The sequence below is a fragment of the Natrix helvetica genome, assembly GCF_964273705.1.
Source record: "Natrix helvetica genome assembly, chromosome: 9".
NCBI lineage: Eukaryota > Metazoa > Chordata > Lepidosauria > Squamata > Natricidae > Natrix > Natrix helvetica.
The window spans coordinates 24,330,651-24,349,612 of record NC_138560.1 but is presented as its reverse complement, the minus strand read 5'-3'; the positions used below and the strand labels follow the sequence as shown (position 1 = coordinate 24,349,612).

General features: G+C 41.6%; 1 protein-coding gene across 3 annotated transcripts in view; it reads left to right on the top strand.

Annotated features, from left to right (window-relative positions):
• The first annotated feature begins 2,465 nt into the window (after positions 1-2,465).
• Positions 2,466-18,962, top strand: part of LCK (LCK proto-oncogene, Src family tyrosine kinase) — a 50,701-nt gene continuing 34,204 nt past the window's right edge. Inside the window, exons 1-3 of one of the 3 annotated variants that reach the window (XM_081961613.1) lie at positions 2,466-2,616; positions 13,634-13,740; positions 14,827-14,908. In XM_081961613.1, coding sequence (XP_081817739.1) covers positions 13,639-13,740; positions 14,827-14,908 — 184 coding nt within the window. In that variant the 5' untranslated portion in view covers positions 2,466-2,616; positions 13,634-13,638. Of the gene's footprint in view, positions 2,617-3,313; positions 3,362-12,455; positions 12,473-13,633; positions 13,741-14,826; positions 14,909-18,962 lie in introns of those variants that run through there. The other 2 variants (XM_081961612.1, XM_081961614.1) reach the window with 2 other exon arrangements.

The following is an 18,962-nucleotide window of genomic DNA, read 5'->3' as shown; positions in this document are numbered from 1 at the left end:
CAGACAAACATAAAACAAATTTTTTTTCCAATTCCGTACTTTTTTGTACTTTTTTGTACATTCTCACCATAGTCCTCACTTACACTTTATATAGAATCTGTTATTGTCAATCTGATCTATATGTATACAATTATTATTATTATACATTTATCTGACTATAATTGTCATTACTTCATTTTATGTGAGATATTCCACATTTTAGGTAAATTTATATTAAGACATTTCATTACATCATCCTAAATCCATCCGGTAATAATACATTTTTATAAAATTCTTTGTCTAACCATTAATAAGTTAATAGTTATAGTCAAATAAATGATTAATAATGATAATACTGTATACATATATATTAGATTGATAATATGAAATTTTATATAATTTGTAAGTGAGGACTATGGAGAGGATGCATAAAAGTTTGGTAACCAAAGATAAACAATTTTATAAAACAATGAAAAAATTTTAAGGACTTCACTTACAAATCAGTCTCTGACAAACCCAGCAGGAATATATAATGATTGACTGGATCCACAGAATACAAAGCACAAACTCCATCGAAAAGACTAAGACAAAAATCGGTCCAAAACTTAAAGTTGAGCACAAGCCATGTTTGACTAACCGTAAAGAATTGTGTTCAGCTGCTCTTAGTGATGATCATAAAGATTATTTTATAGGCATCCATACAAAACCAAGCTAAATTGCCCATAATCTCAAGATTTATGTCCAAAAGGAGGAAATGCTTTGCAAGATTGCCATTGGGCGTTGTTCTTGTCACTAACCCGGAAAGGAAAAGGTTCACGCAAGAGCAACCAAATTGATGAAATTGGAGTAGGCAAGTGAAAGAGAGTTTATATTGCTGCCCATCTTGGAGATGTGACTCTCAGTAGTGTAAAATTTTTTTAAAACAAATCTAAAATCTAAAGTTAAATCTTCCTTCCTCCCTCCCTCCCTCCTCCCTCTCTCCCTTCCTCCCTCTGTCCTTCCCTCCCTCTGTCTTTCCCTTCCTCCCTCCCTCCCTCCCTCTGTCCTTCCCTCCTCCCTCCTCCCTCCCTGTCTTTCCCTCCCTCCCTCTGTCCTTCCTTCATCCTCCCTCAGTCCTTCCTTCCTTCCCTCCCTCCCTCCTTCCCTCCCTCCTTCCCTTCCTTCCTCTGTCCTTCACTCCCTCCATCCTTGCTCCCTCTGTCTTTCCCTCCCTCCCTCCCTCCCTCCATCCTTCCCTCCCTCCCTTCCTGAAGAGAAAGACAGAAAAGCTCCATACTGTTTTCATTGGATCCATTCTTATTTTTTCCAGTCTACTCACTGTCCTCATCTCTCCACCATAGAGTCCAGTGCCCTAGTTTATTTTCAATGTATCCTCTCCTTCCTAGCTAATTATTTCGGTGATATATTTTTGTGTGAAACAAACAAAAGTTGGCCTTATTCATCATCTCCCTCTGAAAAATCCCCCCTAGGCATTTTGTTCCAGAAAATATCCATAAACACTATCCCTTTTCAAATAAGAGAACAAACCTTTGAATCATTCAGCCACCAAGTGTTGGGCATGACTTTAAGTTTCAGAGTATTTGAATGAAATTTAATTAGTAGGAATGTCAGGATGAGGGGCCAAAAATCAATGCGGGGGCAGCGTAATCATCTGAACCTTACTGAGGTTAATGTCACCATGTCTCCTTTTTCCAATAGAAGAGCAATTCTCTAAACAGTTTCCTGGCTAGTCAGTTTTTTCCCATTCAGAAGTGAGAATCACTAGCTCTCTAGTGATGTTTTGTGAGGAAAATCAAGCCAAGAGAAAGCAAAGAGATCCCTTTGGACCCAATCTGGAGCATGGAGCTCCTCTGACATTTAAATAAATGTCTGGAAGCATTCCTGAAACATCCTTTAAATCAGGGGTGGGTTGCTGCCAGCATTACTGCTGATCGGCACGCAAAAAATGTGTGTGCACATTTGTACCCAAAAAGGTCTGCGCATGCGCACAACGTTAGAAAAGGAAAGAAATTACATTTTTGCAATAAAGATTGTTCTGCGCATGCGCAAAACAGAAAATCAAAATGGCGCCACCATAGAGCCAGTTTGGGTGCGTGTCTGGCCGAGTTACTACCTACTCGGCAGAACCGGGCCGAACCAGTAGGAACCCATCTCTGCTTTGAATCCATACCGTCTCTGTGTTCTTCCCAGTGTGATGGTTCCCAGAATTCAAAAGGCACAACAGTACAGTATGTCTTATGGCTCAGGAGATCCATAGGGGGCCGTCTGCAACACTCAACTATAGAACTACAGAAGGCGCCGGGGGGGTGGGGGGTGTGTTTGGCGCTGGCAGGAAACTTTTGGGGTTTGTGAACTGCTTTAGAACTTTTTGTGGTCAAACAAGTGCTACAAACAAATTTCTGGTGCTGCCTCTGCAGAGATCTTAGAGGGCAGGAAATCAGCAGGCAAGGTGGCAAGAGAGAAAGAGAGAGAGAAAGGAGAGAGAAGTGAAGAAAGCTTTGATCTTCTCATCTGCAGTCCTGTCTCTGGCTAAACAGTTAATGTGGATTAGCTCTGTAGTGTGATGACGAAGACCTTTCCCTCCCTTTCAAATTGTGGGAACCAAGGAGAAACTGGTTTCTTCCACCCCGACTAAAAGTAAGTAATGGAGAAGAACTGAGAGGAGGCTGAGTTCCAGACCCAAGCGCAGGGCAGGGCAACTGTAAGTTTCCAACCAATGTGTCAGTCAGCAACTATGGCCTCTTTATGTGGACTTAAACTCCCAGAATTCCCCAGCCAGCAAGAAGAAGGTTACCCTTTCCTTAGTTCTTTAGGTGGAATTTTCTCCCAAGGGGTTACCTACAGATGTTCTCCTAACATTTCCTTCTCTGGGAGTTGTAGGTGACATTTGAGGAAAAGTGTTTGGGCTGTAAGCGAATGTTATTATTGTTTGCGTATCTTTTTTGTTTGCTGGATTCAATTTAACACTGACTCTCTAGAAGTTATAGTTAAACGAGTAGTTTAACTACTAATGATAAGTAACTGATTTGTAAACAAGAAGTAGAAGATGACATGACTGCAATCTTTGTCCCAAATGTGCTTTCTTTCAAAAGGCAACTGGACAGAAGAAAGCCCCGTTGCCTTTTGAAAGAAAGCACCTTTGGGACAACCATCACCTGGAAGACTAAGAATCTCCGTAGACCGCCATCTTTTTTCTCTGTTTTAAATTAAGGAGATAAGTGTGTTAAGTGTACGAGGGAGAGATGCTAACAATATTCAGGCTTTTGTTCAACTTATATCTTTTGTTTGGGTTGAATTTTCAAGGCATCTTATGGCAGCAAGCTTGCAACCAACACAAGAGAAGATAGGATCATGGCAAACAGGCCCCTCTGTAACATAAAATGTAGGTGCTCAATAAATAAATGCTTGCCTGTAGGAATTTTATGAAGTAAACCTTAATGGAAAACAATAAATGCAATTTAGGGACCGCAAAAGAGACATATGAGAAATACAAGGGGTACAGGAAGCATTCAGGACTTCAAGGAAATGAATTTAGATATTGCATGAAATGTCAGACGGACTCGTAGGTGTCTTCTAAATGTGATGAGCTGCAATTGCTTTCAAAATCCAGCCAATTTGTTGGGGAAAGGAGGTACTTACAACGATTCACATAGTGACTGTCCAAAGTTACAATGGCCCTGAAAAAGTGACATACAACTGGTCCTCACACTTATGACCATCACAGCGTTCCCACGGTCACATGATCAAAATTAAGGCACTGGGCAATTGGCGTATATATATAATGGTTGTAGCATCCTGGTCATGTGACCGCCATCTGGGACCTTCGCAGGTGGCTTTTGACAAGCAAAGTTAATGGTGGAATGCAGTTTTGCTAACAACCATTTGATTCACTCGAAAACTCTTGATTTGCATAACAATCACAGCAAGAAAGCTTATACTATTGGATGCAACTCATCCAGCCAGTCCATTCAGCTTGACCGTGAGACAGTTTTAGAGCAGCATTTGATAGATTTTCCCACCGAGCATCACTAACAGGAGAGACATCCACCAATGACAACCACTTTGGAATGAGTGTGGCTGGGGGCTTAGGATGGAGGGCAGGTGCTAGGTGCTCCTTGCCAGCAACCTATATCTCAGGCTAAATATGAGTTTATTGATATCCTGGGAAACTGGGAAACTTAGGTCCAAAAGTAGTCCAACTGATAGGTTGGTGGGGCAAAAGAGGAGGATGGGCTGAAGTGGGAGGCAGTTTGCATAGCACATTGAGCGCACTCCCTGATTCTCTATATCTCACCAACTTTCAGGTAGGGTATATTTGGACACAGGTTTACTGGTCTTCCTATCACTTGGGGTGGAGTTGAAAATTAGCCAGACTTTTACCAATTTCTCAGCAGCTTCCAAATTGCTTAGGAGTTGGTAGCAAGTGGGTGATGGTTATCAACTTTCTTCTTTTTCATTTGTTGTAAACATTTCTTTTTTTTTTAAGATAGAAAGATCTCTTTTATTAATGAACCCAACAATATTTCTTCAGATTCAGGAATTGTGAACTCAAAATACTTGGGGGGAAAAACCAAGTTAATATTGCATTATTACCATAAGAAATACTGCAGCTCATAACTGGTAAATATATTGCAAAGCAAAACAGCTTGAAAAGGGGAAAGAAAAGAAAGAAAAATGGATCAAAATGGAATTAAAGTATGTTTTAATTTTTTTTTAAATTAAGTCCTTGCAAGCACAGCTCGATGCCATAGATCACTTTCCAAACTTGTGTAGAAAACATCACCCGATTACTTCCTTAATGTTGTAAACATTTCTAAAGCCCTTTCTATATTTTGCTTATTTCATTCTCTTCTATTGCTTTGAAGACCTTGACAATTTAATATAAAGCAATGCATTTTATACTTGCTTGATATAAAAAAAATGATTAAGGTTGTAAAGAGAGGAGAAGAGGAAGAAGACTCCAGATTTCAAATGCCTGTTCAGAAATTTCTTTCCCAACTCTGGCAAAATGCAAAATGTTCCTTCTACCGGTGACTCCCAGCCTCCTATAATTAGTGCTGGACAGGTAGTCCTCGACTTACAATGGTGCTGAAAAAAGTGACATGGTTGTTTTTCGCATTTATGACCATTACAGCATCCCCATGGTCATGTGATCAAAATCTGGACGCTTCACAACTGACTCATATTTATGACGACTGCAGTGTCCCGGGGTGCTGTGATTTCCCTTTTGTGACCTTCTGCCAAGCAAAGTCAATGGGGAAGCCAGTTTCCCTTAACAACTGTGGTGATTCACTTAACACAGGGGTGTCCAAACTTGGGAACTTTAAGACTTGTGGACTTCAACTCTGGGAGTTGAAGTCCACAAGTCTTAAAGTTCCCAAGTTTGGACACCCCTGACTTAACAACTCTGGCAAGTAAGGTCATAAAGCAACTGTCTTACTGAGCAACAGAAATTTGGGGCCCAATTGTGGTTGTAAGTTGAGGACTACTTGTACTGCCTCTTGAGGGATATCAGAATTGGTTGATACTAGGAAAATGCGATTTCCAAGTATTGCCCCTGTTTCACCAACTTAGTGTACCCACTATGATATGACATGCTCCAGGCAAGTGATTGTATTGCAATACAATAGTTGTGAATATCTGTAGCTCTGGTGTAGGATAAGGGGGAAGGTTTGTTCTCCAAGCTTGTGGGTAGGTTTCAGAACATTTTGTTACTAACTACTGAAGTTTGCAGATGATACAACAGTGATTGGTCTCATTCGAGACAACGATGAATCCGCATACAGACGGGAGGTTGAACAACTAGCCTCGTGGTGTGACTGGAAAAATCTGGAACTGAACACACCCAAAACCTTAGAAATGGGGGTAGACTTTAGGAGAAACCTTCCCATATTACCACCTCTTACAGAAAACTAGACAACACAGTATCAACAGTAGAGACCTTCAAATTTCTAGGTTCTATCATATCTCAAGACCTAAAATGGACACCTAATATCAAAAATGTCACCAAGAAAGCACAATAAAGATTGTTCTTTCTGCGCCAACTCAGGAAGCTCAAACTGCCCAAGGAGCTGCTGATACAGTTCTACAGAGGAATTATTGAGTCTGTCGTCTGTACCTCCATAACTGTCTGGTTTGGCTTCTGCAACCCAACAAGACAGACACAGACTTCAGAGGATAATTAGAACTGCAGAAAAAACAATTACTGCCAACCTGCCTTTCATTGAGGATCTGTACACGGCACGAGTCAAAAAGAGGGCCGTGAAAATATCTACAGACCCCTCACATCCTGGATGTAAACTGTTTCAACTCCTACCTTAAAATGATGCTATAGAGCCCGGCACGCCAAGACAACTAGACACAAGAACAGTTTTTTCCCCAAATGCCATCACTCTGCTAAACAAATAATTCCCTCACCACTGTCAAACTATTTACTAAGTCTGCATTACTATTACTATTAGTCTTCTCATCGTTCCTATCACCCATCTCTTCCCACTTATGACTGCAGGACTAGAATTTAGTTGCTTGTATCCTTACGATTTATATTGATATTGTTTCCTGATTGTTTATTTGTACCCTATGACTGACACTAAGTGTTGTACCTTATGTTTCTTGACGATTGTATCTTGTCTTTTTATGTATACTGAGAGCATCTGCACCAAAGACAAAGTCCTTGTGTGTCCAATCACACTTGGCCAATAAAGAATTCTATTCTATTCCTTATTCTATTCTATTTCATTCCATTCTCTATTCTATTCTACTCTACTCTACTCTATTCTACTCTATTCTATTCTATTGTTACTAGGAAACATCTTCAGCAGAGTTTAGGGGATATCAGTGTTGGTGTTCTGTTTAGAAGGGCTTCAGGTGTGGGTGTTAGGGTTGTAACCCTAGGCTTGGCTTGGCAATGTATTTAAGCAATGATTGTAACAAATGTATCTGTTACTTTAAATGCTAAAGAGATGTAATTGGTTTGTTACCTCAAGCAGCCATAAGAGGGAGCCAGAATGGCTGCTAGCTCTCTGTTAGATGCTGATCGGTGTATTGTGAGGTACTGTGGTTTGCTAGTGTTATCTGTTTTGTTTGCTAGACTGACTATTTGATAACTGAATGACTGAACCGTGTATGACTTGGACTGTTAACTGGACTTTGAATACCTCTATATTTCCACATAGTAAACTACTATATTTTATACTATTCAGTGTCCCTGTATGCTGGTTTGTGCGTGTTCTTGCCTACCACTCTCACTACGCTTCTCTGCGTACTCGCTCTCCTAACGGGGAGCTTACTTACTTAACACTGGTTATGGGCCCAGAGTGTACCAGACGTAGCTAAAGAGAGAGTTGGTGTTGATACGCATTACCGTATACAGATAGCTGTTTAGTTTGTAAGTTTTGCTAGTATGGAGATGATGACACACGCACCATCAGCAGATCTATCACTGATAACCCGGTTGGATGGAACAAACTATGTTTCCTGGTCTATGAAGTGCAGCCTACTCCTGCATACTGAGGAATTGTGGGATGCTGTACAGAATCCACCGGACGTGACTTCTTGGAATCCAGATGTTGAGGATGATGCCAAGAAGATAACAGAGTTTCAAAGATGCAATGAACGAGCATTGTGTATAATTGGTCTAACACTGACTGACCAACAGTTAGTTCATATTCGTGGGGAGAAATCTGCAGCAAGCTGCTGGGAGAATTTGAAGAAGATATATGTACATGACACTGTAGGTGCACATATATATCTTGCCTGCAAACTGTTTAGGGCATGTCTTCTGAAGGGTGGAGATATGTTAGCTCATTTAAACTTTATGAAAGGAGTTTTCTAAGAGCTACATGAAAAGGAACTTATTTTCTCAGAGTTACATCAATTTTACATCATTCTGTCATCACTGGATGAGAGTTATGATGATTTTGTATCGTCCCTCGAGGTCATAACCCGAAATGAACTAACATTGACTGACATAACTGCACGACTGTTGAAAGAGTCCAGAAGAAGGTTGGAAAGAGAACAACTGAGAGAGAAACCACCACAATATGAAGAGTCACCTTCAACTGCCTATACTGTTAGAAAATGTTTTTCTTGTGGGGCTAAGAGGCATATAGCTAGATTCTGTAAACATGCAAAACAACAGAATACTAGAAAAGCTAAGAAAAATGATAATGTCAAGTTAGGTATGTCTACTTTGACTATCTCTAGAAATGCACCAATAAGCCATGATTCATGGGTTGTTGATAGTGGAGCATCAGAGTGCATTTGTCAGCCTCTGCTTTGCTGCTTGCTTTCGGCTGCCATTGAAATGGGGAGGGGGGAGATAACATGGTATTTGGGAGGGGAAGCTTAAGCACAGGAGTGAATGAAGAAGGGAGTGATTTTCTCACCATCTACTGTGCATGCTGCAGATAGTGGAATTGCCGCCAAGGCCAACCGTCCGGCATACCAACCTGATGATGGGTTTTAAAGCTGCAGCCCACATGACACCTGTGGGGTGTGCGGATTGGACTGGGGGATGGGGTTACTAGGGGGAGGGAGTTGGGTCACACATTGATATCTATGATTACGCGCGCTTTTGCCTCAGATCTTGCTTTGCTAGCTGCTTTCTACTCATAACCAGTAAAAGTACTCTTAATTCTGAAAAATGGAATTGAGTGGTTTCTTTCTTGGTTACTGATGGAGGCTGCCCTGACAGCATTACTAGAAATAAGAATTGTTTTATAAAAATGTCTTCCAGCAAGCAATATGTATCTTTGGCAAATGGATGGAGGGCGAAAGCATCTGGTGAAGGTATGGCAAGGTGTTCATTTGTAAATGAGCATTTATCCATGTTGTATATACCTAAACTGAAATTTAATTTGTTATCAGTAAGAGCTCTAGTGAAGATTGGCTATGTAGTAACCTTTAGGGGAGATAACTATCATAGAAAAGGAAGGTAATAGGATTGCTGCCAAATTAACAAATGGTTTATATATTACATCTGATGACCATACTGCTAACTCAGTGTATGATAATGTGAAGCCACATGATGAATGGATACATCTGCTACATAGGCGTATAGGGCACATTAATTTCAAGATGTTGCAACAAACTGTTAAATTGTCAGAAAGAGTAAAGTTAAAACCTTGCAGTAAATATTTAAATTGTAATGTGTGTAGTCAGGAAAAGAGCAAGGTTACTCCAGCAAACAGATGTAATGGGTTTAAAACAAAGGAACCTTTGGAAGTTGTTTTTGCTGATCTAATTGGACCTATAAAACCCAGTTTGGGAGGTGCCTGTTATGTTTTGAGTATCATGGATCATTATTCAAGATACGGTTTCTGCTATTTAATGAAAGACAAGACAGAAACATTTCAACATTTCTTTAATTGGTTAAGGTTTGCGGAAAGAAAGATAAAAGCCAAGGTTACTACTGTAGTTACTGATAATGGGACGGAGTTTACCAATTATAAGTTCCAAACTATGTTAAAAAAAGCTGGTATTGAGCATAAACATTCTGCTCCTTATAGACCTCAACATAACTCGCTTGTAGAACGAAGGGGGCAAACGTTACAAGCCATGACTAGAACCATGTTATCCGATTCAGGATTGCCTGAAACATTATGGGGTGAAGCCATAATGTGTGCTAATCATCTACTGAACAACGTTGTAAATGCTTCTACTGGAGAAGCACCATTTACTCATTGGCATGGTAAGAAACTTGATTTGAGCTGCTTGCACATGTTTGGAGTTTCTGCATGGGTGCATATTCCAGCACAGATCAGATTGAAGGGACAACATAGAGCTAGGAAATTATTTTTCGTAGGTTATGACTCAAACCATTAGATCTTATAGGTTCTGGGAACAAGGTACAATTAAGATCTATTACAGTGCTAATTCAAAGTTTCTAGAGCATGTTGGTTGGGATAAATTGGAATTTAACAATGACGTAGTTATTGAAACCCAGGTATTTCCTAGTGGTAAAATAGAAAGACCAGCTATACAAATTAAAGAGGAAGTGCAAAGTCAGGATGAAGTGAAAAGTCAGGAGGAGTTAGAAGAATGGGAACAGATGCAACAAGAGAGTCCAATAGTGAGCCCTGAGTTGCCTAGGCATTCTACCCGTGTAACACGACCACCTGAGAGATATCAAGCTAATATAGCATGGCAAGTAGATAAAGTTCCTGCAACGTATCATGAACTATCCTAAAGAGGAGCAAATAGTCTGGAAAGCAGCAATGAACAGGGAACTGAAATATTTACAAGATCTGGAGGTATATGAGAATGTGAGATTACCACCAGGTGAAAATGCGATAGGGCAGTGATAGGGAACCTATGGCACATGTGCCACAGGTGGCACGCAGAGCCATTCGTCAGGGCACGCAAGGCGCTCTCCTGTCAGCTGGCCAGCGCTCATGCGCGCGCTGGCCAGCTGTGTTCACACTTTTTAAAAGCCCTTTTTCACCCTCCCCAGGCTCCCCAGGCTTTATGTGGAGAGGGTCGTTTCAGTGGGTCGTTTTGAGAGCTCCGAAGGCTTCAGGGACCATCTGGAGGCTTCCCTGAAGCCTTCGGAATGCTTAAAACAACCCTCCGAGCAAACTGGAAGTCACTTCCGATTTGCTTGGAGGGTCATTTTGAGTGCTTTGAAGGCTTCAGGGAAGCCTCTGAATGGTCCCTGAAGCCTCCAGAGGGCCTCCGGGGGGGAGAGGCTCTTTTCCCCCTCCCTAGGCTCCTATAAAGCCTCTGGAGCCTGGGGAGGGCGAAAAAAGCATGTAAAAATGGATGTCGTGCCTGTAGTTGCGTGCATGCGCACTGGGGGGTCGCGCATTGAATTATGGGTGCGGCACGTCTGCACACGATCCCCCTGCGCTCCCCTCACTTGTGGCACATGAGCCAAAAAAAGGTTCGCCATCGCTGTGATAGGATGTAAATGGATTTATAAGATTAAAACAAGTGTAGATGGGACTGTTACCCATAAAGTTAGATTGGTAGCACAAGGTTTCAACCAGTCAGCAAATGATTATGATGAAGTATTTGCGCCCAGTTTAAAGCCATAACATTACGTGCATCGTTAGTTTGGGCAGCTAAGCATGGATATGTAGTAAATCATTTAGATGTTGAGACAACATATCTCCATGCACCATTGCAACACACTATTTATTTAAAGAAACCTGAAGGGTTAAACACTGATAGCAACAATGATTGTTGGAAGTTAAAAAAGAGCCTGTATGGTTTAAAACAGTCAGGCTACGAGTGGAATCAATGCATAGTGAAGAAATGAGCAAGGATAGGGTTTAAAGCTGGAATGGCTGATCCTTGTTTATTTAAGCAAGAAAGCAATGGTATGATTTCATTATTGTTATTGTTTACAGACGATATAGCATTGATTACTAAAACAGAGCAAAAGGCTATTGAGATTATTACACTATTAAAAAAGCAGTTTAAAATAAAACACCTTGGTGAAATAAAGAAATATCTTGGTTTGAAGATAGATAAGACTAGGGGAGGATATAAAATATCACAGACTGAGAAGATCAATCAGTTACTCAGGAATTTCAAAATGAAACTGTGTAAACCAGCTAAAACTCCTATGAGTCAAGAATTTAGCAATGATGATATCAAAAGCCCAGTTTTTGATAAGAATATTTATCAATCCCTAATTGGTAGTTTATCTTATCTTAGCAATTGGTCTAGACCAGATATTGCATATAGCGTTAATCAATTGGCCAGGTTTTATGCCGAACCAACTGAACGGCATTGGCAAGCTGCTAAACATGTATTGAGATATCTGAAACAAACAATGCACTACTTAGAGCCTAAGGATGAGCTGATATTAACCACATACGCTGATACAGGTTTTGCAACTGAGGTTTCCACACGTAAATCTACATCAGGTATTGCGCTATTCTTGGGAAAGGTATTAATTGGATGGCGGTCTATTCGTCAAAAGCATTTAAGTTTATCAACAATGGAGGCTGAATTTTCATGTTTATCTTTGTTATGTACTGATTTAATTTGTTACAAGCAACTCCTGATAGATATGGGAATTAATGTTCGTGAGCCTATTGTTGTATATGAAGACAACCAAGCAGCGATACAGATGGCATCAAATATTGCTGTAAAGACAAGGACAAAGCATACTGACTTAAGATATATGAATGTACGGCAAAGTGTTAGCAGTAAAATGATTACACTAGAGTATTGTATGTATGAAGGAAACATTGCTGATCATTTTACCAAAGCTCAAGGTATGATCAAACATAAACAATGTTGTGATGTTTATGGATTGAGAATATGAAGTTGTGTGTAAATACATTGACAACCCAAGAGGGGAGAATGTTAGGGATGTAACCCTAAGCTTGGCTTGGCAATGTATTTAAGCAATGATTATAACAAATGTATCTGTTACTTTAAATGCTAAAGAGATGTAATTGGTTTGTTACCTCAAGCAGCCATAAGAGGGAGTCAGAATGGCTGCTAGCTCTCTGTTAGACGCTGATCGGTGTATTGTGAGGTACTGTGGTTTGCTAGTGTTAGCTGTTTTGTGTGCTGTGCCAGTGATGGCGAACCTATGGCATGCATGCCACAGGTGGCACGCAGAGCCATTTGTCAGGGCACGTGAGGCGCTGCCCTGTCAGCTCCCCAGGCTCCAGAGGCTTTATAGGAGCCTGGGGAGGGCGAAAAGAGCCTCCCCCCCCCCGGAGGCCCTCCGAAGGCTTCATGAGCTTCCCTGAAGCCTCTGGAGCACAAAAAACCAGCCCTCGGGGCAAACCGGAAGTGACTTCCGGTTTGCTTGGAGGGTCGTTTTGACTGCTTTGGAGGCTTCAGGGAAGCCTCCTGAAGGTCCCTGAAGCCTCCGGAGGGCTTCCGGGGGGCAGGGGAGGCTGTTTTTGCCCTCCCCGTGCTCCTATAAAGCCTCTGGAGCCTGGGGAGGGCGAAAAAAGCATGCAAAAATGGTGGGGCTCTCGCCTGTAGTGCGCGCATGCACACTGGGGGTATCGCGCATTGCATTATGGGTGTGGCATGCCTGCACACGACCCCCCTGAATTCCCCCCACTTATGGCACGCGAGCCAAAAAAGTTTCGCCATCGCTGTGCTAGACGGACTATTTGATAACTGAATGACTGAACCGTGTATGACTTGGACTGTTAACTGGACTCTGAATACCTCTATATTTCCACATAGTAAACTACTATATTTTATGCTATTCAGTGTCCCTGTATGCTGGTTTGTGCGTGTTCTTGCCTACCACTCTCACTACGCTTCTCTGCGCACTCGCTCTCCTAACGGGGAGCTTACTTACTTAACAGTGGGTGTGTCAAGTGAGGTGTCAAGTAATTGGTGTATTGCTGCTTCCAGTACCTATTAGTTCAGGGGTGTCCAAACTTGGCAACTTTAAGACTTGTGGACTTCAACTCCCAGAATTCCCCAGCCAGCTGGCTGGGGAATTCTGGGAGCTGAAGTCCACAAGTCTTAAAGTTGCCAAGTTTGGACACCCCTGTATTAGTTTATTCCAGGACTATCATGAATGAGGGGCACTATATTTTGTTACAAATTCATTTCATTTTGCATTTATTTATTTTCATTTCTAACTTCATGTGATTTGCTGGAGATCTTAGACGTTCGGGATTTTGAATCTGGGCTCATGACTCTGTCTCCTCTCCTGCCTTTGCAGACATTATGGGTTGCTGCTACAGTTTCGACTATGATGATGACTGGGCCATAGACGCTGAGATTTGTGAAGTGTGTCACTATCCTATTGATCCAGCCACCAAGCCAAAGGTGAGAAATTGCTCTGGTGTGCTCATCTGGACATTAATCCCCTAACTCCTTTTTGAAAACTCATTGAGGACCTATTGAATCCATGGTATACTTTAGTGTCCTGTATTGTTGGAAGAAATGTCCTTCTGGGTTCAGTTCCAAGTGGGGGGAAAGACCCTGGAAACATGGAGGCTGCTTGGAAAGATGGTTTAATGGTGGACAGGATCACATGGCTTGAGCTCCTGAACAGAAAAGGGGGGGGGGTCAGATGCTTCCAGATGTTGGGTGAAGAAGAAAAAGAGGCAGAGATGCTGAAAGTCCCTGGTTTTATGCCCTCTCTGGCCTTTGACCTTGATCTTGTCTTCTGATTGGTTGTCAGACTCCCATGGGGCCATGCAGGGGCAACTGTGTAGGCTGTGAGTCCAGGTTTGGTTGAGCATTGCTTCTTCCCAGGCGCCGTGTGGTGAGATGGGTAAAGGGTTAATGTTATCATAGCTTAATCCCATCACCCTAGAGCTGAAGGGGGATCTTTGTTATGTAGAATAGACTGGCTCAGGCCTTTTAATGGCCCATTGATAAAGGTGGGGGTTATTAGGAGTAAGTCTGCTTCCTGCCTAAAAACATGTTTCTCCGTTTCTGATCCAGGGAAATATGATATTCTGCCTTTTCAATATTCCCCAGAATATTTCATTTTTCTAGGAGAGGGAGGGGTGTGTGCTAACTTCCTACAGTATAAAGCAATGTTTCCCAACCTTGGCAATTTTAAGGTGCTCGTTTTAAAACTGTCACGGTTGGAAACACTGGTATAAAGTCTCACCCCAAAGTTTCCCCACCCGCTTATGTATTCCGACTTTTCTTTGAAATACGTGTTTTATCTCTGGCCAAGTTTTATACCTGATTTCACAGCCGACAGGATCAATTTTCATTTTAGCCAGATCAGGAAATATAGAGCATCATAAAACTACCAGAGAATAATACTAATCTCATTTGGGTGAGGAGGAAGCATTTTAGTTTATTCCATTGCATTTAAAAATGTTTCTACCTCACTTTTCAGCTCTCTTGCAATTACAGTCTGTTTGATTTCAGTTAGCATTGTTTCTCCTGCAGAGGCCCAGTTTAAGTGGTTATGAGTTGCACACTCCTCTGTTGGCAGCCGAAGAGATTCTACCTCCTGCTTCACCCCTTCAAGGTAAGCGTTTTATTTTCCTTTCAACTTTGGATGTTGGCCAAGGCCTTGCAAAGACTTGGATCTGTGCAAAGACCGGAATTCTTAGCAATGCAAGACCGGAATTCTTAGCAATGCAATGCAATAAATTTGTGGCATCTTAGGATTGGTTGGCAAGTCGAGGGGTTGGGAGGGGCAAACGTAGGGCAGAGAACAAAATAAGGGGACTGCATCCACAGGTGGGAGAGATTGCAGAAATGGGATTCACGTCTTATGAAAATTGTTACTCAAATTTGTTGTTGGCAACTTCTGGGAGTTAAAGTCCACAAGTCTTAAAGTTGCCAAGTTTGGGGACCCCTGCTCTAACTATTGTTTCAGCTGTTTCAGTCTCTATTAATGTAATTCTTTGGCATGTCAAAAGTCAGACTGGGCAAGAAATCTGATTCCCATTGAGGCGTCTGTGACATATTGACATATTGACACCTCGTGCACCACCCTGGGGACCTCAAGGACAATTCTGTCCTTTTTGGTGGGCATAGCATGGCGAGGCTTGGTGGGCATGACAGGGGAAAGATACTGCAAAATCTCCATTCCCACCCCACTCCAGGGGAAGGATACTGCAAGATCCCCATTTCCTCTCGATCAGCTGGGACTCGGGAGGCAGAGAATAGATGGGATGGGGCCAGTCACAGGTGGTATTTACTTTCCAAACTACTCAAAATTTCCATTTCCGGTTCTCCAGAACTGGTCAGAACCTACTGAATGCCACCTCTGCTTTTGTAGTATCCTTCTCCTGGAGTGGGGTGGGAATGAAGATTTACAGTATCCTTCCCCTGCCATGCCCACCACACCAAGCCACACCCAACAAGCTATGCCACGCCCACCAAGCCACGCCCAACAAGCTATGCCACGCCCACCAAGCCATGCCCACAGAACCAGTAGTAAGAAATTTTGAATTCCACCACTGGTGGCTTTGTACCTAAGACAGGACGAGAACTCTCATTCACATGATTTCTAGTCTTCTCCTTAACTTCAATCCAAAGCCAGTTCTTGTTAGTTCCCAAAAGATATTGTCCTTCAGTATTGTGGACTCTTAAATTCTCCCATAGAAAACCAAAGACATTTTCCTCATCTCACCTCTAGCCCTGCAAACCATGTTTGCTACTACCATATCCATAACTCCACTTCTTTGATTGCTTTTTTTTTTTTGTTCTTCAACCTTATTTTTGTTTCACTTTGGGATCCCCTCAGCTGCATCTACTCATGACTTTCTCATTCTTCTTCTTTTTGACCCGTTGGCTCTTCTTCCATATATTTATTATATTTGATTCTCACTCAACTCCTTGTCAAGTTTTCTTAACAAGGATTTTCAGATATGGTTTGTCATTGCCTTCTTGAGGGAGAGCTGAGAGAGACTGACTGGCCCAAGGTCACCCAGATGGCTTCGTGTTTGAGGAGGGACTAGAGTGTACAGTTTTCTGGTTTCTAAAATAGTGTCTTAAAACTACATCAAATTAATTGCCTTTGCTGATAAACCCAAGTCTCATTTCTGTAAATCTAAGTGGACAGTAGCAGCTAATTTGCTGTTATTTTTTCTTCTTTCAGCAAACTTTCATTCTTTGATATTCCCAACTTTTCAAAAGCATGTCTTTTCAACAAATATTTTACTAGGGCAGTAAATTCATGTACTTCCTTTAATTGTTCATCATTTATGTAGAATTTGCAATTCTCTGCTCTCCTGTTAGACACCCATACCTTGATATTGGATAGATTAATTTCAGATTCACATTCCTTCTTACATCAGAATAATCTTTACAAATGTTGCTGCAATGATTTGGAATCTGTCAACAATATAGCATTATTTACATGCATACACATTTGTCCACAACCAATACATGTCTAATGTCACAAACAGCATTTTAAAAAATATTTCCCATAAACCCATTCAAAAGCAAAAATGACAATAACCCTCCTTGATTTCTTCCTTGCTCAAATATTAACTATTTGCTAAGCATTTAACTGATTCACATGTTCTTTTCTTCTGTCATATACCACTCTCATTGTTTTCAGCTATCAACCAATTCCACATTCCATAACTATTTGCTTTAGGATACACTTTCTCCAAACCAACAAATTCATAATAAACTTCCTCACATTCATACATGCTTTAATGAATTGCTGAAAAGGACACATCTGTTCAACCCCGCCTAGCATAAAGTCACACTGCACTTTCTCAATTTTGTTAATTGGAATGGGGAGGTAGTGACAGATTTCATTTTCCTGGGCTTCAAGATTACTGCAGATGCGGACTGCAGCCACGAAATTAAAAGAGACTTGCTCCTGTGGAGGAAAGCGATGGCAAATCTAGACAGCATACTAAAAAGCAGCAATATCACCTTGCCAACAAAAGTACCAGTGGTAGATTCCTACCTGTTTGGATCGGTTCGGCTGAACTGGTAGTGGTATGATAGCCTGGGTCGCTGGAACCGGCAGCAGCCCAGGCCTACCACGTCCCCGAACCAGTTCTCCAGTTGGCGCCGTTAGGGCTGCCATCTTGTTTTTTAGTTCTGTGCATGTGGAGAACAATTTCTATTGAACTGTGCCTGCATGAGCAAATCAGCAGTAGCCCCAGCCAGAACCCACCTATGAAAAGTACATATAGACAAGGCTACGGTTTTCCCACTTGCAATGGATGGCTGTGAAGGTTGGACCATAAGGAAGGCTGTGCACCAAAGAATGGAGGCCTTTGAATTCTGGTGCTGGAGAAGACTCCTGTGAGTCCCTTGGACTGCAAGGCGATCCAACCAGTCGGTCCAAGAGGAGATCAACCCTGACTGCTCTTTAGAAGACCAGATCCTGAAGATGAAACTCAGACTTTGGCCACCTAATGAGAAGGATGGACTCACTGGAGAAGAGCCTCATGCTGGGAAAGATGTAGGGCAATAGAAGAAGAAGGGGACAGCAGAGAAGGAGGTGGCTGGATGGAGTCACTGAAGCAGCAGGCGTGAGCTTAAATGGACTCCAGACGATGGTAGAGGACAGGAAGGCTGGAGGAATGTTGTCCATGGGGCCGCAATGGATCGGACACGACTTTGCGACTAACAACAACAACCTTTTATACTCATTCAGTTTGGCATTACCTTCCAAGGACGAGTAATGCCCGTGTAGTTTTGCAAATTTCTTACTCCTATCCCTAGATATAAGAATAATAGAAGGATGTTTCTAGTCACAGACACAGTTTTCACATGTGTGTTAAATAAATTGCACAGATGATCCATAAGCATATTTTAACACAGTTTTATTGTCTGTACACACCTGTAGCCTTATTTCTGACATACCCACAACATTCATGGCTTCCTTTTCCTTCTTTTTGAATATTGATTGCATTTCTTTTGATTCCATTCTTCAATGCACGACTAGCTTTTCCATATAAATATTTAAAATACTCCTTTCAGCTTTTCCTCTTTTCAATTTAACTCCAGTTGTTTTCACCACTTTTAAAAGTTTTTTTAAATTGTTTCACTGTGTTGCAGGCTTCTTACGTAGCTTTCTTCACCCACTGGAAACAACATTTTGTGCAGAAGATGACCAGGCTGAGTCCGAGGGAGGGGTCAAACATATCATAAGACACAAGTCCCTCAAGAGATCCAAGTCCAGCTCACTTTGAATGCCTCTCTTATCTCCCGTTCATTTCCCTTAACTACCAGTTGGTCAGATTCTTGTAGAGAGCTTAAGGTTGCAATAAATCTTTATACTCATATGAATCTACCTGAATTTCCTGAAAATTATACACACACACACACACACACACACACGTATATACACACATACATACACATACGCATCTATACAAACACATACATACATACATACATACATACATACATACATACATACGTAAGTGTGTGTGTATTTTGACTCATTTGTTCTGGCAGCCATTATCTTCAATACACCTTCAGCTTCTTTTATTTCTGCATTCTCACGTTATCCTTCCCCATGGTCTTCACACATGTTCATAGTCTTCTGCAATGTAACTCATTTCCTTCTATCCTTAGCAGCCTTTACTCAGAAACCTGTT